Here is a 24,432-nt window from a genome sequence, read left to right as displayed (position 1 = left end):
GGGTTTCGTTGCTTCTTTAACTTTATCACGTACGACTAACATGTGGGGCTTTGCCGGCTCTACCTGGTACCCAGGGTATGGAGGTGGTTGGTCATACGGTTGGTATTGCGATGGTGGATTGGGAGGCCGGCTTTGATTTAAAAACGGGTCGTTATTTGGATAGCCCCCTGTCGCACTTGATTGTTGCGGGAATGGATATTGTTGATTCGGAGCCCATGCTTGTTGAACAGCGCCACCAACCGGACCTGCGAAGAAAGATTCAAAATTTATTAATCATTTGGATCAAATATGATTTCTTGAAATTTGATCATGAATTTGTTGGTATTATCTCAAAATGTCCATTTCAGAAAAGATAGGCTAGGAGTGCATAATATTGTGACATGAGCCTGGCATATGGAAAAAAGACATTGAACGTTTTCTAGTCTTTGACGAGTTTTCGACATCCACAATCTTTATATCAAAATGCTATACGTGGATAATTTTTTGATTGGCCTGAGTACATGTACAATCACTGACAACATGTCAAAACTTCAGTTTTTTTTAAATATAAAATAAATGAGTAACAAATAATGATACGGCTGCATTAGTCATCGAGATAAAAAAAGGTACACTTTGCATTTTTTTTGTATTTATGACAGTGTACAAAAAGTGTGTGAACACATTTGTTATCTACTATCACATTATCACGTGATAAGTTGTTTTAAATATAGCTCAATAATAAGTCAATGCTATGTATAAGGTTCGTGTTAAATACGGACTGTCAATATCTAGTGATCACTTTGTACAATCCATGACGTTTACGTTGCTAAGATACCAAAATATCATACAAATATATTTATGTCTAATTCAAAGACAATGCCATGAAAATTCGTTACAATAGTATAAATGGTTTCATTAGTAAATTCCACTCTATCTTACATCGAGTTATTTGCCAACCAACTCCCCAGTACAACCGCCGAGTTTCACACGCCCTTTGTATACCCCCTTCATGTCACTTTGAATCGAATATCAAACATTACTGACACCACATTGAATAATGCCAATGCAACCAATGGTTACAGCAAATACACTATATCAAGATACTTGACGGGTGTGATACAATTATGATATGTTTTGTTACTCTCTTTTTGCTATTTCCGATTTTACCATATTAATCCAATATTGTTCATAAATGGTCATTGCTCAATACAAAATTCACATTTTAACATATCAGGGTTATATGTTAGTCTTGCCATTTACAGTGCCCCGGTTAATTTATATAATTTACATATTTCCAATCAATTTTATAATTCACTCAGTTGGATCACCGAGTACGACGAATTCACCAATTATTAATTAATGGGCATAACTCAGTGGTATACTAATCCGTTAGTGGTGGTACTCAGTCCCATGTCTCATTGTTGGTTTAAGTTATAATCTAGAGTGTGTACATTTCGTAAATGAAAAGTTTAAACACTGATGTCTGTTACCATAGGAACGCTCTGCATGACAAACGAGTCGTCAGATACACTGTGGAGATGAGTGGACTCCTCGATGGTAGAGAAGTGATGCATTTACTGAGTGTAACTTTTAGAAATATGCATCAAATTGCTCTCATTTCAATAATTTTATTAAGTATTTCTTGCAAGGGGGGTGTCTATGCCTGGTTGTAGATCCATCTTTTTCATAGATATCTCATTGATATATTTATTTATTTATTTTATTTATTTTCATTTACTTTTTTTAAAACAAATTTTTAAATAACAATGCGCATACTTCTCTATATAGCACGCACAGTCTCAAAAATGTACCTCTACATGTATCATGTCACCTAAAGGAAATTTTTGTTATTTTAAGTCATTATCTGATACCGAAGTCTACCGGCACCCATGGCCATGCAGACTGTGTGAGGTAGGCGTGAAATACTAGACCCTATACAGTGTAGAGTCTTTTGATCAAACCACAAACACTCACGTAACAACAGTTCATGATACATGTATATACAATTACATATAGTGAATTCACTACCAAGTACCGTGCTATACAGTAAGAGAATACGATACAGCAAATACTAAACTAGTACACATGCAATGTACTGGCAAATACGTTAACTCACTTTTCTGTTTACGTCGTGAAATTGATAACCCACTCGTAACCTAGCAACTCTTGAATGGTTTACAATCATGTGTTTGTTTATTTTGTGATCAGTTTAGTCGGAAAATACCGGGCATGAATACATTGTACATTAGCACAATACGTAACCAGTCATTCGTTCTATTGATTGTGGTTATGCTAGCTGTATTGTATTGTGGTAAAGTTGGCATACGTAAAGCATGGACTGACAAACATACTTCACGTTGGAATTTTTCAATTAAAAAACACACGAATGAAAACAGTAGCATATCAATAATAGCTGAAGATGATTGTTTTCCGTTCAGGATATAATTAGGTATATCCTGTAAAAGGTTTCATATACTGATATACAAATGAAGGGTGACAGCAACTATATGGGGTCAGCCTATCGTGACCCTAATAAACAAACAAGAACCTTCTGTCGTATACTTGGGGCGGTGACGACATGTATCACATGACTTCAATAAACAACACTTTAGGCTACTGGCTCTCTGGAGAGCTGCAGGCACACAATAAAGACAAGGTTACGTTGCATGGCCTACACCCATGGTTACGTAAAATACGGTCTTTGTTCGGTAGTGAACGATGTTACATGTGTAATTCTCAGCTGATCCCAACACTGAGAAGTTAACGTTGACACCAAGGTCAACATTTTGGTTGGGTGGCAGAACACTGTATGTGTATCAATGGGGTACTCACAGACAAAAGCAGTACAGAGTAAGCCTACCTTGATCAATAAAATACAATGTGATCCAATCGATACATTAGCAAAAGGGGTCGATATTTGATGACTCGAGGTGGTATTGTCCCAAACGGCCACGTCTATCACCTATTGTCCGTCCATTACATGTATTACAATGATTACAAACGGCGTCACCGAGTTTGGTATGCATTCGATACACTGGGTTCGCTATTTTCTTGGCCTTATAACAATTTTATCACTACATGATGTGAGCAAGTGCGTAAAGTTGAAATATAAAGCGTAAAAAATCTCAAACTGTTTACCTGTGTTCTCCATGGCGGGCGTGATATAGTAATATGTACGGACACTGTTCTGTGAAACCCACAATGGTCAGCGATGCATGTATGAACGTAAAATGTTTCTGTCCTAAATAGAGGTTTATGTTTACGTCACAGGGTTGGTATTTCTTCCGCATAGAGTCATCGAAGAGCATTACAAATAGATGTTGTTCAAGCATGAAAAAGCCGGTATACTATCTCACTACACGACACCGGGAAATTGAAACTAATTTTTTTTTTCAAATCTCGCAACTGGTATCAATCGTGTTTTCCCAGAGGCTATAAATATTTCCAGATAGATTTAATTACATGACTCACATCGAATTCTAAATCGAATTCCGCGGCAGAAGGATGTAATTTAACAAGGAATTTGTAACTCATGTTACCTCTTCTAAATTCTAGCTGTACAATTTTAGTGAAATAATAAACATGATTATTATTATATGTTATGCAATAAATTGATGGGTATCGTCCATGCTTCGCTGAAATAGGTTTAAATGCACTGAAATGTTTACTTTTTGTCAATCATACATGTGGTGCTTTAATTTTGTGAACGTCGACGTCTCCGAAACTATGGAGCTGAAAAATACGACAACCTAACTTCTATTTCGCGTCGACAATCGATAGCGGCATGATCAGGATATGGTCAATTTGTCACTTGTATTGAAATATTTTGCTGTGAAGAGAACTGTTCCCTAAATGAAAGGTTGCTGTTAGTACAATACCTATTGTCATTAATAGTTTTTTTTACATACACCTAACAGATTCGGATATAAGATACCTGCAGGCCTACGCGCACGCTGTGTTGCTTGCAGACGGCGCACGCGTTTCGGAGAAGCAAGGTACGATTCTTCTTATTCCATATGCAAGCAGGAATATGATCGGGACAGAATTGAAGCAAAAGTGCACGGAACCAAAGGATGTGATTCGAACGTGGCGACAGCTTTCATATCGGCTTCTATGTAGGAAAAAAACACTTTCGAAAATCAACAAGCTGTGTGCTTTTGATTTATTGCTAGTATTATTTCAGGGGACTGTGCATCAGGTCGCTTTGCATCATGGATGAACAGTGTACACCGTACCGTTTAATATTTAGGCTTAGTGAATAATGTATCAATTAATGTATTTAGATATTGACCAAGAGTGAGACCACTTCTTTTCTAGGTATTGCCTTGTTTCGACGAGTACATGACAACACTTGCAAAATAACACAATTCTTGTATTCAAGTCAAACTTTACCAGACACAACACGGAAAAAATGCTATTAAATTGGTATTCAAACACTTGAAAATTATGATGATGAGGGTTTGAATGTTGATGTGACATACCTGTCGATGCACGACCACTACCCCTCTGTCCAAGTTGGTCCTGTACAGGGGAAGGGGCAACTCTGTTCGTGCTAGCAACTCGACTTGTAGATTTTGAACCAGCACATCCCATACTTCTGACTCAAAGGGTTCATTAGCCTAGGCCTACGATCCAATTTTTACAATCACTGAACCAAGTAACCGCGATGCCTCCATGAAAATGAACAGTTGACAGTGCACTGGACCGCAGTACTGGACAACTCACATGTACGCGACCACTAAGGTATCCAACGTTAACGTTAACGTGCGTCACGCATCAAATAGCTCCATCAATAGAGTCAAGCGTTGGCAAGACGACCACTTTGTCTCGGGAGACTTTGTTGTGCCGTCACAATATCGATCTCGATGGATGTATAAAACCACAGTCACTGGTGGCGCTATTCTTTCGATGACTGTTTTACATGTGACCCTTGACAGATGACCTAGATTTAGGAAGACTGTCCGTCGTGAAAGATGGCGAGCATGAGCATCGACGAGGAACATGTGAGTGATCATGAGGTTGAGCATGAAGCAGACGACATTAGGACCATTCCGCCAGATAGCGTCCAGTTTGCTAGACAAGACAGTAACCACTCACTGACTGGATCATCAAGACTCCAGGCATACAGTGATGCTATATTCTCCATCATTGCCACGGTCATGGTGAGTTATAACTTCTAAGTTCTATAATTATTGAACATACATATGCCCAATCAGATTTGATAAATGAACATTCAACATAAGGATAAACATCGCTGACAAGCTTCAAGATATTGATAAGCTATTCTTTGTAGATTTAAGACTGTATGACAACGCAGACATGTGAACTTTAATAGTGAAAGTAAAACAGGACATACATATGGAGATGCCATGTGATCAACCCAGAACTGTGACACCAGACTGGTGAACAAATTCTATAGTACAGGTGTGAACGAAAGCATTTCTTTCACTAAATATCAGTGAGTTGTGTGTTACTGTAGGGTCTTGGCGGCGACAGTAGGGAGCCCTCCACGGCACTTTCAGGAGAGGGAAGGGTCTCAAATGTTAAACTGTCTATGTTGAAGCTAAACACTATAAAATTAATGAACTAAATTTGTTGGATAATTGATACACTCATCCCGGTACTGTAAATACAGATCTCCAGTAGCTTCTCTGTGCATGATAGCAGTCACCAAAATATTTACAATCACATTAATGAATAATGCACAGATCATGTGATTGTGAGAGACTGGTGACACACAGTCATATGACTTGAAAATGCCTGACATGTTGTGTAACGCCAAACATTGTTGGCATAACTGTCATACTGAACATAGTTGGTAAACCACTGCCTAGTGACTGTGTGTGTGTGGGGGGGGGGGGGTGGGTGGGTGTGTGTGTGTGGTGGGGGGGGAGTGACTAGAATCTCACCAATGGCAGTGGCAGGAACAGTGATGACAGTCACAGCATACTTAAAATAAAAACAAAATGAAATAAAAATATTTGAAATACGTTATATACAGGTTCTTGTTGTTTGATATGAAGTATATTTATCTTCACCATTACCTAATATGTTATAATTAGCTGCAATAATTGTAGCGTCTTGTTGCAGTTTTTCGTCTGTTTTGGTGACTTTTTAAGTTTTAGTGTTTAACCCGCACTGTTAGGTTAAACACTAAAACTTAAAAAGTCCCCAAAACAGACGAAAAAACCCTCAAAACTGCAACAAGACGCTACAATTATTGCAGCTATGTTATAATATGCCAGTCATTCATTCATTCATTTCACTTTATTGCCAGTTTGAAAGTCAATATGTACATGTCAATGATGACTATATAAGACAAAAGGAGAAACAAAATGGCAATTTGGAGTAAAAAAAAAAATCAGATCACTCTTTTAACTTTAAAGTGTATGTAATCAGGATTACAGGGGAAGATACTGTAGTCACGGTGACTCTTCCCATACATTAATCTGACTCTCACCAAAACATATCACAGCAATTAGCCAATCTTTTAGTGGTTTATTACAGTTGGGTAGAAAATGATGTTAGATTTACTATTTGTATTATTTTACCTTGCAGATTCTGCCCATTGCTCATCATGAAATAAATGAACATGAGGTATGACAACCATTTGTCTGTCTGTCTGTCTGTCTGTCTGTCTGTCTGTCTGTCTGTCTGTCTGTCTGTCTGTCTGTCTGTCTGTCTGTCTAGTTTTAATTTTAATGATTAGCTGTACAATGAAGATCAAGCTATTAAAGCATCAAATTATTAAATGAAAGAAAAACTAAAACATTGGTCTCAAAAATCAAGTTATGATTACACAGTCATTCAATATTGATAGAAAAATCCATACACCTAACAAGCATAAAAATGACACTTGATCTAATTTATCATCATCAGAGTTTATACGATACATTTGGAGAACTGCTTCCACTGCTGGTTGTGTATCTAATGTCCTTCTTTGCAGTGAGTGCTGCATGGGCAGGTCATGTCTGGTAAGTATTCATGGTGTACAGGATGGCACTCTATATTTAGTGTTTAATTACATACCAGAAACCAAGTCATTAAAGGGTTAATATTTAACCGGAAATTGAATGCTTGGCGATGTACATGGATTTAAAAAATATTTAAAAATATTGTGACTTAAATATGTATGCAACACAAACATACTGATGAAAAAGTGTGTTTCAATTCTGTAGGTAACATGCCTAAACAAAATTATAAAATAAAAACAGTTCAAATGAATTTTGTATGGTCATGAAGTGGATCCTCACCAAACACATTATGACATTGAATGTTTGGTGTTACTGAACAGCTTTGTAACTTACAAACATCATGAACATAGTTACTCTTTCAAGGACAATAAGTCTTCTAAATTATAACAGATACTACCACTATATTAAAAATACATTTAAACATACCTGGGTGACTGCTAGTGATATGTGAATTGTCCATGTGCTGAAGTACAATGGCCCAAAACTACTGTGGTCTCTGCATCTGCAAAAGCTTAAAATTATACAAATATTTTTGGCATCTGTAACTTGTGTAAAAAATAAATACCAGTGCACTTTCCTTTGTACATTAGTTGTCCCATAAAATGCTGTTAACACTTGACATTCCTAGTCCCTTCTCTGTTACCAACTATTAAGGTTACAGAGTGTGTGGCTCTTCACTGTTAAAATGGATATTTAAGTTTATTACCTTGACCTAGCTATTAAAAGTCATTTGTTTGTCTCATTAAAATTGATTCATATCTCATTTTGTTATGGTGATACCCTTAGGTTGTACACTCATTTATCACAGTGCCTCAACCTAGTATACTCAAATGCTTGTGTCAATTTTTTAACCAATTCATTCAACTTTAAGAACTTGTATACTCTATAAATTTGAGAAATGCAAATATTTTATTCTCTGGGAATACATACTGTTTGAACTACTTAGCAATACTAATGCCACATGTTTAAAGGCTCAGTTCAGATTGGGATTAGAAATTAATCCTGAACAAATGAATGATTCTATTTCATCTGTATTGCACCAATGATAAGATGACACTAATTTGAGAACGTGGGATTGAGTTATGGGCCTTTCATAAGCCAGCTTCTTTTGGTAAGAATTTCAGATATACTCACACATGTAATAAATCCAAAATTATCAAAGAACACTCAGTATACATCAAGAATTTAGAAATAGTATTAGATCTTGCAAACAACAGACATTTCTTGCAAATTGGACAGCCGTAGTATTGATGCAACTCAAACTAACTGTTCTCATTATCAAAATGTTACAGACTTTGTTGTCTGATGGTCCAATTTTGATCCAGACATATGACAAATGTAGACTGAAGTGAAGTGTTAAACCGGAAACATTGAGTTTAATTAGTGACCAATTGGTGATTATTTAGAGGTTGTACAACCTCAGTTAGGCATTTAACTTGTAAACAAATATAAGTTATCACGCCAGTAACAAACACTAAAAACAGTCTGACCTCTGTAGTCTTGCAGGCATTCTATAAATTGTAAGTTTAATTGTTCTGTTCTGCATTTATAATCAAAGTCATTTTCAACTCTTTAGTTGTAAGTAATTGTAACAAGTCCTAGGTATCTTATACTATTCACTGTATAACTTCCACTAAGCTATTATAAGTAACCATAGAAACTGATCATTTTTACATGTTATTTATGAATTGAGGCAAACATCACAAGTATAAAAAAATGATCCCTGTCAATCAGTATATATTTTCTGCCATTTAGTAGTTGGTTTAAATTCATAATTAATATTCAAAAATATGCAAACCAGCCTATGACAAATATACTTGATTATTTACAATGTGGCAGTGTTATTAATTACAAATTTAATAAAGTAAAGTTCTTTTGTTGAAGCAATATGTTCTAACATGTCATTGTTAAAAATTAATGTATAAAATGTGATTTATTGATAAATTCATTTGTACACAACTGCTGTTCCTTAAAATGCACATCACTGAATAGTTTGTATGTTTTGGATTTCCCACAGGGTGTTTCAAACCATTGCTAGAACTGATGATGTGATTGTTATCCTCAATCTGGTGAGTAGATATATTTTGTCATTTTGCTAAGTTGTAAAAATAACTAAATCCACCAGGCAAATTGTTCAGAAGCCTTAAGTTATATTTTTTAAAATTCTTATTAACTCTTTTATTTTGTTGTTATTTATAGGGGATCCTAATGGTCGTCACTTTCCTACCATTTAGTGTGAGTACACATTTATCAAAAGTTTCTTTCTTTCATTCTTGTACTAGAAACAAATTATCTTTGAAATAAGTAGCTATGTGAGAACTTGTCTGTGAAATAAAACTTATGTGTGTGAACACACCATGTTGATACAATCTGTCGTATGTTTTGTCCACAGTTTACTCTACTTGGTTTATTTCCAACCTATAGACTGGCCATAGGAATATATTGTTTATGTATCACATTCATTGGAGTACTACAGGTAAGTCAAGAAATCTTCAATAAGGACATATCTGGTTATCAGAAAGATAAAAAAAATTATAGTTTGGCCTCTTGGGGTGTTACAGTACTGTTTATGTAATTCATACAATATACCAGTACATTCATACTTACTTTGTCTTTCATATGATCAAGATATTTTAGAAAAAATAATTTGTAATATTTTTTCCCATAAACACAAACAAAATTCAAGATCTAAAGTGAGCAACATTTTTCTGTTTTCAATTCTTAGTATATAAAATCTTAGTGGAAGAAATGTTTGAAGTGCAGCATATGATACCCATTCTAGATTCAGTTGTGACCAGACACTCTTGCATGTAATACCATAAGGAAATCATTACTAGTAAATCAACATGCAATTACTGTGAATATTTCATTGAGGTTGATTTGAATTATTTGATCTCAGTTTTATAAGTCTTCATATTCTAGGCTTTCACTGTATGGTATGCATTCCGACAAGAAGAAAGAATACTAACACCAGAAACAGTTGCCGACCCAGAAAAGGTACTGAGATTTCAATATTGTAGAAAGACGCTTTATTGATATTTACTTTGTTTATCCTGATAATTTCTCCAACTACATGTATTATAATATAATAGTTATATACAAGTTATTGAAATGATGAGAATATGGAAGAACTGGAATCAGATTCCCATAGTAATTTACTGAACAGTTACTCTTAAACAGTTTCACAGTTTCTTCCTTTTTATGTACAAATTCAGTATATACCACTTTTCACCCATTGTCATTGACATCTTTGCTCACTTAACAAATATAGAATTAAATGTTTATATTCCATATTTCAATGTAAGAGTTGCCCCATAAGTACACGATTACCTAAATTCATTATGAGGCAATCTTTCCTGAGTATTTATATTTTATCATGAATTCAGATCAAGTTACATCACAGATTTGTGATTACTTTCTTTCAGTACAAGAAGAGAGCTGCTTTGTATCAAGTCCTGTTAACCAATCCTGTCATATGTATTGTAGCTGTGATTGTAGGCATGGTAGATGGTGCAATTGTAAGTAAACCATTTCAACCAGAACCCCTTCAACAATCTAGTTTTGTTCCTAAGCAGCAAATGATGTATAAACACAATTGACTCTCTGGCCTTGGAATGATATTAAAATCAATGTTACATCGATAATTTCATGGTTGTCATTCACCTTTATCTTGTCATTTAAGCTATCAACATCAGATTATGATATTTTATGGGCAATTTTGCTAAATGAAAATGAATCATCAAAATGCATTTATGTATGGTGAGTCTAAAGCATACTTTCCATTATATATATTAAATAAAATTGGTAAAAATGTTCACCGAATTGTGAAAGTCATATGGTGCGTATATGTGATATTGATACAAAAAATTTGATTTAGAAGTAGTTTGAGAGACAAATAATATATTTCTAAACTGCTGTCATAAAATAACTTCACTGATATCTTTGTCTATGTTTATTACAGGGTCAGTTTCTTTTGCTGTTGCTATTTTTTGCTCAACCCATTAGGAAGTATACCCTGGCCTTGTACAATAAATGCAAACGTGCATGTAAGTAGGAACATAACACTATACAATGTAATCCTTGCATTTGTTGCTGATTGAAATATAATTGATTTCTGTATTTTAAATGAAAAATAAGAACACAAGAAATTTATAACATAATGTTGACTCATGATTTTCAGGTTTTGGACGTACCAATCTGCCTGATATACAGTACATCCCAAATAAAATTGTTGAGGAAAAGATAGCCATGGAGAGAGTTGAAGCATTCAGTGATGGTGTATTTGCTATTGTTGCTACTCTTATTATTCTGGATATTTGGTAAGAAATGTAGATTTTGTCATCAGATAACATGGTTGCAGATGACACCAATTGACCATCATGTATAAATATACTATTCTCATTTAGGGCCAATTGGATGCAGGCCAACTGTGCTATGCCATAATTTTAGTACAGGTATTATTATGTCTTCACTCATCAGATGTCTGCATTTGCACCTGGTCCATTAAAATACATACTGGGGTAATTTCTGCTTTTTACTTTGGTAATTTAATATAATGATATCACAGGTTGGATGTGTCTTTAAAATATACTCAGTCCGGATCAGTTATTTGGTTTCTTAGTAAAGTACAGATTGAAGAATACATGATGCAAAACAAACAATTAATACATATGCAGTTATTAAATTTAGGAATGGGGACATGCACCAACACACATTCATAGTCAATGTACACACAGACACACACATGCTCACACATCACACACAGACACAGACACAGACACGTACACATACACATACACATGCACATACACAGACACATGCAGACACAGACACAGACACATGTTCACACACACAGACACATACACATACACAGACACAGGAGCACAAAAGCACACTCGCATGTAGTCACACATGCACACACAAGCACATACATACATATACACATGTACATGCATAGACACAAACACACACATGGCAGACACATGCTTCTTTTAATGTATTTTCTCATTCACTCTACAGTGAGGATAACATCCCAAGCAAGGACTCAGTAGTGAATGAAGGCCACAGTTTAGCTAGTGCTTTACACAAAGATTGGGCAGTGTACATGGCATACTTTGGTACATTCATTACAGTAGGAATGTTATGGTTTGTTCACCATTCAGTCTGTCATGTGAGTGTATTTCAATTTACTTTTTTTGCACTGGATTTATTTTAGCTGAATATATACTTTTTCTGCAGATGTAAGTCTCGCTAATGTACTTTACAAGTTGTCATATTTCTATAATCAGCTGTTGTGAAAGGTGTATATCTCACCAACATTTACACTGAATACAGCAGACTGAACAGATCAGATATTTACAAAGTAGGGTCTACTTTCTCCTTGCAATGTCTGCCAAATTAAAGTGTGCTTGACATATCCTAAGTTGCTGTTCATGAAATTAATACACTTACAGTATACGAACTAGTGTCCTTAAGCAAATATTTATGTGAATTACTGAAACAGGGTGTTTTATAAGGATGGCATTTGTATTTGTATATTTCTCATTTGACATGATTTTTACAAGCTACACTTTAGCTTTTCCCTGTTTTCCGGCCATAGAACTCTCAATTGTATTCAATACAGATGTGTTGTGCAATTTCTCTAGTTTGTCAATTTCTGTATATGTATGGCATACTGTGACAAATTCATTCTTTCTATGGCAAATAAAAAAATAAAAAAAATAAAAAAATAAAAAGTATAAGAAGGGGAAAAAGTCACCGTATGTACATTCTGGTGATGCTTTCAGTTCATAATCATACTTTGAATAGTCTGGTCACCTTTTACATTAATATTAATATCAACATGTCTCAATAATATTTTAAGTTTGTTGATAGTGATGTTGCTACTATGTTATTTGTGTTGCATGCTTGTATTCTAACTTCTAGAAATGTTTTCCATTTTCTATTTTTCACAGTTTCTTGTGGAGTGCAACAGAAGCATGTCAGCATTTAATACAGTGGTAAGTACATTACATGTAAACTCATGAATATTTAGTTACAGTTGAAACATGTTTGTTTTATAACATTTCCCTGAATTCTAGTACTTTTACTTCTTAATTTCTTAATTATTGGTAAAATCAATATAGGCTAATAATTAGTGTCTTTTTGTATGATAATATTTATTTCTCCTTTCCCCATCCACTCAAAAATTGTCTTGAATGTATGCATGAATTAGTTGAACAGTTATTAAATATTACAGCACCCATGTTAATGCCCTTGCATAGTCGAGGACTAAGTTAAAGTGCTTTATTTGCTGAAATGATTCAAATAGAGGAAGGAGGTGTTGAATTTACAGCAATTCCGGATCCCTAATTGGGGAAAGCACTAGATGCTAACATGGCTGAGTATGGTATATATAGTTATCATTGTCAGTCCCTACCTGTCATTTATTCTCTGGCCTTCAAATTGACCAGTATGTTTGCTGAATCAAATATGGGTATGTAATGAGGGGATAGCCAACCAGTTTAACTGTTATATCTCATTTGGTGCAATTTTGTTGTCTCAATTTCAGTCCTTAGCTTTCATTGGTGGAGCTCCTTTGGCTTTCAAATTAACTAGTATGTTTGCTGAGTCAGACTATGGTCATAATGAGAGGATTGCTATCCAGTTTAACTGTGTTATCCTGTTTGTAGCTGGTATTTGCCAACTTATGATGTTTGTTACTGCAATATGGAAACCGTAAGTCATTCTTTTTATACAGGTTTTCAAACTTTTTTGCTATGTTTGTTAAAGTAAGTTAGAAGAAATGGAAGAAAACCAATTAAATAAAAATTCAGGTACATTACAAACATTAGACATCTTGTAAATTATTGAGACTTTAAAAAATTATTAGATCTCCCCCCCCCCCCCCCCGACTTTGTTGACATCCTTTTTTCCTTGAAAAAATTGATAACTCAAGAAAATGTTGTATTTTATAATTTTCTGTTTTCAATGACAGACATCATCTCATTCATCCAAGTGCTGGTTACCATGGCAAAGAACATGGATATCTAGTGGCCAAGCTGTGTGTGTATCCAGTCATCAGGTAAATTCTAACACACAACTTTAGACGTACGACAACTAGACCCAATACTCTTGTCAAAACCACAACTTGTGACCAACTTCTTCAAAAGGATATGACTTTGAAGATCATTTGTTCATTTGTTAGGACATTTTTTATTAAATGGAAAAGTCCAGCCAGGTTCATGTCTGTCTTTAATACACTTGAACTGCTTACTGCTATCAACTTCAATATTATTTTGATTCATAAACAGCATCTTGGTAACTTTAACTCAACTTTGAAATCCTGTAAAGAAGCTCTACTTCACTTGACGTGTGTTCAGCCATGTTTTGGATTTTGTTCAAGGGTTTATGGGAAAACATCATGTGATGACATCACATTTATCACAATTTTTTTGTCTTGACAAAATATGTACGGTTTTGTGAGTAACACTTTTTACTCTATGATGTATGTTAAATTATATGATGCATCCTCTTTGTTCAATTTGCAGCCTCTCCATTTATTTTCTAAGTTTCCAGTCAGACGCATTGTCTACAGATGTTTTCAACATTGTAAGTATACCGGTAATGTTTTTTTTTGCCAATGTCATCAGCCAATATGATTCGCTATGATAAGTTGGTTATCTGTGGTACATCATCCATCAAAAAAAATAACAATAACAGAGAAAATATTTTATATTTCATGTAATAATTTCATCAAAAATACCTTGTTTACTGAGGTCAAAGGTCATATTTTTTATCTTGTCTTTATTATTGATATGAACTTACATGAAATCTGGTCTTCAGTCTTTCCAAATTGCACTTTAACAAATAAACTTGTTTATCAGTCTTCTTTTTTATGTTCAATTTTGCTATCTTTAAATGTCCCACAGTGAAAAGGGCAGATTGTCATGATACAATTGAGTGACAAAGCACAGACCCTAAGTATGGTCTATGGATGAACCTACAACTGAGGCCACAGTAATTAAACTTTTCAGTACCTTGGACGCAATGATGTTTTTCACAAAATACACAATTCACAGACCATATAGAGGAAAGAGGTAAAAGAAGAATATTAGAAACAGTAATTGAGTGTAGTAAACTTTTTGTTAAACATGTTGAACCATTAATGTTGTTTTCACTTTTGTTACAGACGCAGATTGGAATTCCTGTGATATTTCTCCTTCTTAGGTTTGCCTTCTATGTTGTCAGGGTAGGTTTTAACGTTGATATATTCCTTCCCTTTCAAAAAATTTGCATGTATGTGAAATGAAATACCTTGTTAGAGTTACAAATGTAACTTTGAATCCATCTAGTCTTTAGAGTGTAATTATGTGTTTGTGAATTTCAAATGTAGTGCCCTACAGTTGACCGTGAATCCATGTTGTCCTGTTCTACAGTATACCCCACAAGGACTACTGGTTACAAGTTGTCACCGTTGATCACAGGAGTTCATATCTATGCTGTTAATAAATGACCATTAATATAAGAACTGTACTACAAAACAAGCATGTCAATAATGATGGAGGTTATAATATAGAAGCCTAAACATGGGGTACAGGCCTGTACACATAGCATAGAACTAGAAGCATTGTGTGTGTCCTCAATGTGTCTGCTGCCCTCATCACTGTACATGTATAACGACCAGGGGTGAACAAATCATTTTGTGAACTGGTGGTCCCCGGACCAATGCCTTAAAATCCAGTGATCCTGCTGAAAGAATTTAATGGTCCCAGGTCCCGCTAATGTGAAATATTAGATCTTGCCTATGAATCAGTATATTCAGATGACTTTTTAACATAGTTATTAACAGTAAGGTACTGGTACGACGGACCAGACAAGGTAAAGTTTGTATGGTCCGCCCCAGACCCAGGACCAGTAGATTTGTTCACCCCTGACGACTGTCTATGTATAAGTAGTGAACCGCTAACTAGTGCCAATATGCATGGGGTAATATTCTATTCACCTTTTCTGTGCCACATATTTAGTGATAAGCTTGTATTTACTCACTCACTCACTTACTTTATGTTTGTTATGCCAATTTAATGTATTTCAGTTTGTTCAATTGATTTTACAAAATCTTTTTCTTCTTCTCTGAATCACAATAGATATGAACTCCTGTATCATTGGTGGCCCTCTCCAACTATAGTAAAATAGGATCCCACTGACTTTGGTTTTCTGCAGTAATCTTATGACTTTACATTGTAAAGCTTAGATAAGTTTGTACTTAAAGTAACAAAGGTACATTTGAAAATTTGGAGCTGGGGTAATTTTTTCAAATATTGTACCACCATTGACAGCCTAACGTAATATTATAACAAAATATTGAAAATTTCAATTTTTTTTTTCTCTTTTCCCCATCTTTCCTTTTCTGTCATTTTTGTAGAAACTGTGTCGTAAAGTTCAAATCTCATCGTAGTATTTGTGTACATGTTTCTCTGTATGTACCCTGTCCTCTTCGTGTACCTCTTCCAGTGTAAATACGTTGCACCTTTCTTTGACTCTGTACAGAAACAAAGGCTGAAAAATGTAACTGAACAAGATTTTCCTGATGCTATTATCAATGAGGAAGAACAAAGAGAATGTAATGACCCAATACTGGTAAATAGGACAGTGTAACAAGGAACTAGATAGTTTTTTGACTTTTGGATTTTCATGTTCCCTAGTGTAGTGATGCTGTGCAATCAGTATATGGATACTAAAAGTTTTGTACGTAGTGCTGTATTATGTGTGATATTTACTGAGGAATGAGAGATCTTTGAAAGATCATGTGTGGATAAACGTTGGCTGAAAAACTTCAATGATGTATGATGTTGGGGCAACATAATATATCATATGACAAAGAATGACCCCAAAGAAAGGTCAGCAAGATTCTGCAATAAAATTTTGCAGTTTGGTGAATAAGACTATTCTCTTTGTCATTTTATCCAAAAATGTAATTATGCAGAAGTTATGGATATAATTATTAATACAATAATGCTTGTATTTATTCATGTTTTGTCACATCTTTAGAAATCTAGAAAGCAATCAAATGTTGTTTAATCTATGTTGAAAAAAATATCAAGGAAGCATTTTTGAAATTTTTGCTTATTTGATAACAGAAAGTGCACCCCAAAAATTGAATTACCTTTTAATTCAACTATTAAACGGTAAATAAACATAAATTTTATTCCATGTTTTTTTTTTCATTTTGTATCATATTTCTTACCATTAAATCAATTTATTTATGTACATATTTCTAGTTCTTGAAGTCAGTAAGATTGAACAGTGGAATTGCTACGTTTTATGGCATTTTGCAGCAAATAAATCTCAAAGTATGAAATGTCGCAGCATACTGTTTGTTTTGTGTTCTAGTATGTACAATTGTTCTTGGTGTAGTTGAAGTCAGATGTGAGTGGTAACTGAATTATTAGTTGTGTGGGAAATAGATTCGGTTTATTTTTGCAAATACAAATTTCATTTGTGAATACTTGACATTTGACAGAGTACAAATTGAATGAAATAAAACGTCGTCATTTTTACTAAATTTGTTCCATTTATTGTAAACCATTATCCAGGAAAATGCACTTGATTTTTCAAGACCTAAATAATGTATCATATAAGAATGAAAACCACACATCAAGTAAACTTTTAGTGCAAGAATTTTATTCATGCCCACATTCGAATAAAAATAAACAACATAGAAATGGAAATGATATTTGATATCATCCGTAATACTTTGGTCCAAGGAATGTTGATATGAATACACTGGTATCAATATTTAATGTTCCATGCCACCAACGATCTGGGAAGTAGATGATCTGTCAAAAAAAGTAACATAACTTTGTTAAGGTGGCTGTTCTTAATTCTATGTATTTCATGACCTGACTGACCCTATAATTCTTTAATCTGGTGAAATAGTAAAAAGAATGATTCCTATTACGACAGGATTTGAAAAACTCAAATTTGGTGTCATGCAAATATTATCCATATCAGACAAAATGCACAAATTCTTCAGATCTGGTCTGTGTCATTTTAATGTTTAAACATGCACCAGGGGTATATAAAGGGCATTGTGGGTAATCTATGTAAATATGACATTCAAACTGCCATACACAGCATTGGCGTAGAGGTCTTGTTTTCACCCTATTTTTCTTTCCTCATGAAATATGTTATGTTGTGACTTCTTGTTTTTGTATAAATTGTTTTGAATGCCTAAAGATTGCAAATTTATAGAAAAACTTCGACATTATTCATGTTGTTGGTGTTATAGAACATAAAAACCATGGAAACAGAAGCTAAACCATGAGTCAGCCATTTTGCATAATTTGAACTTTGACATTGTAACTTACTTCTCCCTGGTTGATAGTGCATTCTATTGGTCTGTCTGACATATGTAAATTAGGGTAGTCTTCCACAAGCCATTGTAATGTGGTTCTATTCGGATGAAAGAATGGTGTCTTGTTTGGGGGATACAAAAACCATCGCTGTACACAAAGTAAAAAAAAATGACATCAGGATTAGTGTACAGGTATGATTGCCTTTGTGTTATTCAAGTTGTTGAAATTTAAGTCTGGTGCCAAGCTAGTCAGAAATGTATTACCCATCTTCAACATGGCATTACAGGGTGTACCTAAGTATTTCATGGATCCTGATTCGACTCTTGTTAGACATGTTCCCATAAACACTACTAGGTGGCGCTGTTCGATAGTGAGCTTGTCACCTACCTTTCTGCCATAAATGACTTCTCCAAATCCTGGGCCATGCCAGTGAAATGGAACCCCTGTGCCTGGTCCTTGTAAAGGAAATATTGGAAAAAAAGTGTGTACAGTAAGACACATCCTTTCATCTAGAAGCATAAACAGAGCTTAGAAATGTAACTTATAACCAAAACCATCATTAATATGGGACAAGTATTTGACAAATATTTTTTGACAAATTTTATGTTTCAGAAAAGTTTAGAACAAATACCTGTGTCATTACAATTTATTTGAAAAAAGCTGTTATAGAAATGATCAATGGGCTCGTCATCAACTGACAACATTACTACTATCCTGTCACAAGAGGGCATGTATTAAAAATGTCTATCACTGAAAGTATTGACTTTCTCTAATGGATTGCAAATTTCCACAAAACTCAAGCATGTGCAATGTCTATCACTACGCTAACTCCAAAAGTTCACCACATAAATAATATCTTTAGTATGCAAAATATTCTAAGACAATCTGTCAGTTCTATCAAAACCAAAACTCAGACCTCCTATGTTTGGTAGATACATATAAATGTGATATCTGCAGACGGTGAAATATTACATAAGGGATGCTATCTTTACTTACCTGCCAAGCCAAAACTAAGAACTCCTTCAGTGTCAGGCAGAACAAATGGTGGTTGAATATATTCTTTAAATATCACATCCCATTCTGTATAATTGTTGTCTCCAAACATGTACCGAGTTTCTAGTTTGAATAAAAATAAATAGAAAATGTTAAACATAACAGAAACAAAATTTCATTGGATAAAATTAAAGTATGCACCATACATAGCAACTGTCTGTCTAGAACATAATGACAAAATGAATAGGACACTGACAGTGACATCTCATTGGCCATACATTGCATATGTGTTATATTCCATCTATCATCTTTATACCTCACTTTACTTAGTAAAAGTTGGTGATATAATGTGTATAACATGAGGGCACATCTGATTAGGTAATGTGAGGGTTATGATTTCTGCCATGTACACATTAATGAAATGTGTGAAATTAACTCCTATACACAAACTCTATCAGCAAAAATGAAATAAGCATAGCTATAAAAACTACATGAGAAAGTCATCAACTTTTACTTATAAGACCAGAAAAGTCTTATTTCCAAAGTATACTGAAATGTTCAACCAACACAATATTTGCTGAGCACAAGATGAATCTAGCCCCGACGTTTGGTTGAACTTTTTAATGAACAGCGCCCTCTGAAGTATTATTATATAATCTTTTGTTTTTCTCAACTGGTACATGCATAGAATTCTCTCTAGAATTGTTTTTCTCAAACAGGTAAATTTGTACCATATTTTACATAAAATAAAGTGGTTCAGAGAGTGATTGCAATTTTTACATCTTGACCCGCACCCACATTAGTATTTTATAATTAATTCCTTCCATTCACTTTCCCAAAACTAGTATTGTACTTGTATAGCCTACAAAATAGACTTACCATTGCCAAGAGAACTGACATCTTGTGGTTTAAGAATTTCATTTACATAAACAGAAAATGGTACAATCACTGCAAGACCAAATAAAGACAGTTATTTAGTTTTAGACAAAGCAATATAAAATTAGTGAGTACACACATGATCAGTACAACAGCTTACATAACACTGCCTACAAACCTAATGTTTCATTATTCTCCAAATTGAAAATCACCATCACATATCAAAATGCAGTGACCCCTTACTGTCCTCAGTGTGTGTGTGTGTGTTGGCTGAAATGGCATCATAACTTGTAATATCTTACAGAATGTTGGTCGTCTTACAATGGCTAATACCTTATGGCCAATCACAGAACAAAACGGATATCATATGACTATCAGTTTCCTGCAACACAAATGTTGTTTATATACAGAGATATTCTGTAAATCACAAAGTCAAATATACAGCACAAAAATAATGAAATAATATGATAAACTTGTACATTTATATTACAGGTAGCTGTATTCTCCTGAATACAAGGGAAAAGTCACTAGACTCATCACTTTGATAATGAAAAGTCACTAGACTCATCACTTTGATAATGAAAAGTCACTGGACTCATCACTTTGATAATGAAAATTTCAGCCTTTTTACTTTACATCAGAAGTATTAAGACAACTGATCTCCTTCACTCAACTTTCATAACATGAAATGTTGTAGTTTGGATTTATGATAGCTATCAATAGAGTGGTTGCATACGGTGAACCTACTAGTATAAACATTACTATATACCTTACAGATCACTTCATAATACACATTTCACAGTAAACTGACAGTATACTAACACTTACCTTTCTCATATAAATAAGTATTTGCAGTGCTCAACTTGACAGTATACTAACACTTACCTTTCTCATATGAATAAGTATTTGCAGTGCTCAACTTGACAGTATACTAACACTTACCTTTCTCATATGAATAAGTATTTGCAGTGCTCAACTTGACAGTATACTAACACTTACCTTTCTCATATGAATAAGTATTTGCAGTGCTCAACTTGACAGTATACTAACACTTACCTTTCTCATATGAATAAGTATTTGCAGTGCTCAACTTGACAGTATACTAACACTTACCTTTCTCATATGAATAAGTATTTGCAGTGCTCAACTTGACAGTATACTAACACTTACCTTTCTCATATGAATAAGTATTTGCAGTGCTCAACTTGACATTATACTAACACTTACCTTTCTCATATGAATAAGTATTTGCAGTGCTCAACTTGACAGTATACTAACACTTACCTTTCTCATATGAATAAGTATTTGCAGTGCTCAACTTGACAGTATACTAACACTTACCTTTCTCATATGAATAAGTATTTGCAGTGCTCAACTTGACATTATACTAACACTTACCTTTCTCATATGAATAAGTATTTGCAGTGCTCAACCTGACAGTATACTAACACTTACCTTTCTCATATGAATAAGTATTTGCAGTGCTCAACTTGACAGTATACTAACACTTACCTTTCTCATATGAATAAGTATTTGCAGTGCTCAACTTGACAGTATACTAACACTTACCTTTCTCATATGAATAAGTATTTGCAGTGCTCAACTTGACAGTATACTAACACTTACCTTTCTCATATGAATAAGTATTTGCAGTGCTCAACTTGACAGTATACTAACACTTACCTTTCTCATATGAATAAGTATTTGCAGTGCTCAACTTGACAGTATACTAACACTTACCTTTCTCATATGAATAAGTATTTGCAGTGCTCAACTTGACAGTATACTAACACTTACCTTTCTCATATGAATAAGTATTTGCAGTGCTCAACTTGACATTATACTAACACTTACCTTTCTCATATGAATAAGTATTTGCAGTGCTCAACTTGACAGTATACTAACACTTACCTTTCTCATATGAATAAGTATTTGCAGTGCTCAACTTGACATTTTTATCACCAAACCTTTGAAGCAGTTCCTGCTTTTCACATAATTTTCTGAAAATCTGCAAAATCACAAAATGAAACATCTCAAATAAATGATTTAGCAAGTTACAATTTTCCTTACATGCAATGAGTACAAGTTTAACATTGTCAAAAGAGTGTCGATCAGCTGATGTTGATGTGGGAATTACAACTGCAAGATACAAAAGATGCAGAAGTAAAAAGTGTAAAGTCAGCAAAAACAAGATATACAAAACAAATTAAACATCACAGAATAATGTTGCTCCATTTGTACCTACAGATTATCTATGTCAATTTGTAGATTAAGAAAGGTAACAATCCTGTTTTTGTACATACGCCGGGATAGGATAAATTTCTTTTGTCAAGGAGTTACTATGTTACCAGGTATCTACCTGTTTTTTTTTATTTTTTCAAATACTTACTGAATTATCTGTGACATCCTTTAGTATGACAGGATAATTGTAGGCATATCTGTAAACAAAAGTTTGACATAATAATTTCAAAATTTGGTCAATGCTAGCTATGTGTAAATCTAGTTTACATAGTTTAAGTCAAGTTCTTAGCTAATAGTTTGATTACAGATTATTGCGTTATTACTATTATTGGCATGTGTCATTTATAGCATTCCAATCTGGTGCATTGTCCAATTATTTTGATGGTAACCAACCAAAAGATGAAAAACTTGACTTTGTAAACTGTTAGCGTAACTTATATTCACTGATCTTAAAGATTACAAGGATGCATCATTTCTACTCAAGTGACTCTATTTTCCTTAAATGACAGGACTACAATGCTGAGGTCTGCATAGATAATATTCGTGCCTTACTTTCCTAAGCATTCTTCATAAATTCTCCACACACATGCGCGCACGCACACACATACACACACACACACACACACACACACACACATACACTTACAAACTTGTGAACATTCCCTCATTACTGGATAGATAATATTAATGCCTTACTTTTCCATAAATTCTTTGTAAGTCAGGGATGAATCTCTCACTTCTAAGTCACATGGTCCAGTTGCTATGACATCTTCTTTATCAGTGTGCCTGTAGATCAGGAATTTGAGGTAGGAACAAATTAAGAAATAAGATAATGAAATAAATAATACTTTACAAAGGAAAATATCCATCAAATGAGGGCGATTAGTTTTAAAAAAATAGTGGTTTATAAATGATGATGATGCTCATGAGCATACTAAAGTTTAATACTGCAATTTTTGCTGTTGGATGGTCTTCAACGACAGCCGGATTTTTTGACCCCACTTGACACTGTTAAGATCATCCAATAGCAAAAGATACTAACACTAGAGGGAATGGCATGATTTGCCATTTCCTTGAAATCTGCTGAAATAACATACTATAATATTCAATAATAGATACATAGAGATATGTTTATGGTTTATCTACATTACACAACAGTAAAACGAAGTCCAAAGATTGTATTCCTACCATGCAATGGCTTTTTGGAATACATTATTTTGACATTTTGTATTTCATCTAGACTCATAATGTAATTCAAACATCATGTTGTTGTCTTGTAAGCACCTCTTCAGTATTTGTCAGTTGTCAACCCGGAAGTACAGCATCTAAGCTGGGGTCTACTGGTTAATACTGATGTGCCGCAGCTGCAAACCCTTTCACATAAAATGACATATAGTTTTGAGTGTATGGAACATTGATACATCACACAGTAAAAATTATATTTTAGCACTCTAGATTAATTTGTTTTTTCGAAGGCGTGAATTTTAGAAAGTTGTTTTCAGTTTGTCAAAATTAAGGTCTTCAGCAGATATTTACGAGAGCCTGAAGAGGACTTAATTGGCACCCAAGACCACTACTCGCGCCACAAAAAAACCCCCCAACCCCATTCATTCATTCATTCATTCATTCATTCATTCATTCATTCATTCATTCATTCATTCATTCATTCATTCATTCATTCATTAATTAATTAATTCATTCATTCATTCATTCATTCATTCATTCATTCATTCATTCATTCATTCATTCATTCAAAAACATGTACAACAGTCATTACAATAGTGTTCAGTTTACTCCATATCATGCATATGCCTATCTATAATCTTTGGGCTACCACACTACTGCCTTTCAGGTTCACTTGAACAATAGAACACATAAATATGAACCTTACCATCCCCCATCACTTAATATCTCCTGTGAAAACGTCCTCAAGATTGGATCATAAAACAAAGGAATACAAAACAAAAACATCAACACGTTGCATAATCCCTTGGCTGCCATATTGCTAGTACTACACAGTGCGCATGTCCGGA

The 24,432-nt window shown here is 34.2% G+C and overlaps 2 protein-coding genes across 5 annotated transcripts; one reads left to right on the top strand and one right to left on the bottom strand.

Annotated features, from left to right (window-relative positions):
• The first annotated feature begins 4,907 nt into the window (after positions 1-4,907).
• LOC144435669 (endosomal/lysosomal proton channel TMEM175-like) lies at positions 4,908-17,263 on the top strand. 4 transcript variants are annotated; one of them, XM_078124272.1, is made up of 17 exons: positions 4,908-5,141; positions 6,538-6,576; positions 6,859-6,953; positions 8,971-9,022; positions 9,153-9,188; positions 9,346-9,429; positions 9,876-9,950; positions 10,379-10,471; positions 10,915-10,993; positions 11,134-11,272; positions 11,973-12,123; positions 12,908-12,952; positions 13,504-13,670; positions 13,930-14,016; positions 14,483-14,543; positions 15,124-15,183; positions 16,482-17,263. In XM_078124272.1, exons 1-17 carry the CDS (start codon positions 4,953-4,955, stop codon positions 16,587-16,589), a joined length of 1,560 nt encoding a protein of 519 aa, XP_077980398.1. In that variant the 5' UTR covers positions 4,908-4,952; the 3' UTR covers positions 16,590-17,263. The 4 variants fall into 4 exon arrangements, with proteins under 4 accessions (XP_077980398.1, XP_077980397.1, XP_077980399.1 ...); XM_078124271.1 differs by having other exon boundaries at positions 10,915-10,999; XM_078124273.1 differs by having other exon boundaries at positions 10,915-10,999; positions 16,357-16,592.
• A 367-nt stretch (positions 17,264-17,630) lies between these two features.
• Positions 17,631-24,404, bottom strand: LOC144435647 (jmjC domain-containing protein 8-like). The gene is made up of 9 exons (XM_078124243.1): positions 24,291-24,404; positions 23,096-23,185; positions 22,548-22,596; positions 22,070-22,166; positions 20,162-20,230; positions 19,286-19,405; positions 18,677-18,744; positions 18,302-18,436; positions 17,631-17,770 (listed from the first exon to the last, which is right to left on the bottom strand). Exons 1-9 carry the CDS (start codon positions 24,398-24,400, stop codon positions 17,675-17,677), a joined length of 834 nt encoding a protein of 277 aa, XP_077980369.1. The 5' UTR covers positions 24,401-24,404; the 3' UTR covers positions 17,631-17,674.
• Between the last annotated feature and the right edge of the window lie 28 nt (positions 24,405-24,432).

The sequence above is a fragment of the Glandiceps talaboti genome, chromosome 5 (genome assembly GCF_964340395.1).
Source record: "Glandiceps talaboti chromosome 5, keGlaTala1.1, whole genome shotgun sequence".
NCBI lineage: Eukaryota > Metazoa > Hemichordata > Enteropneusta > Spengelidae > Glandiceps > Glandiceps talaboti.
Note: the sequence above shows the minus strand (reverse complement) of the source record. Positions and strands in the feature narration are given on the sequence as shown.

Bases quoted from the DNA above. Each gene is read 5' to 3' on its own strand.
- LOC144435669 (XM_078124271.1), top strand. From the start codon at position 4,953: ATGGCGAGCATGAGCATCGACGAGGAACATGTGAGTGATCATGAGGTT. The intron at 9,023-9,152 runs GTGAGTAGATAT...TGTTATTTATAG, and splicing joins TGATTGTTATCCTCAATCTG to GGGATCCTAATGGTCGTCAC. The intron at 9,951-10,378 runs GTACTGAGATTT...ACTTTCTTTCAG, and splicing joins CAGTTGCCGACCCAGAAAAG to TACAAGAAGAGAGCTGCTTT.
- LOC144435647 (XM_078124243.1), bottom strand. From the start codon at position 24,400: ATGGCAGCCAAGGGATTATGCAACGTGTTGATGTTTTTGTTTTGTATT. The intron at 22,597-23,095 runs GTAAGGCATTAA...TTTTGTTTACAG, and splicing joins TACAAAGAATTTATGGAAAA to ATATGCCTACAATTATCCTG. The intron at 17,771-18,301 runs GTAAGTTACAAT...TTTTTTTGACAG, and splicing joins GCACTATCAACCAGGGAGAA to ATCATCTACTTCCCAGATCG.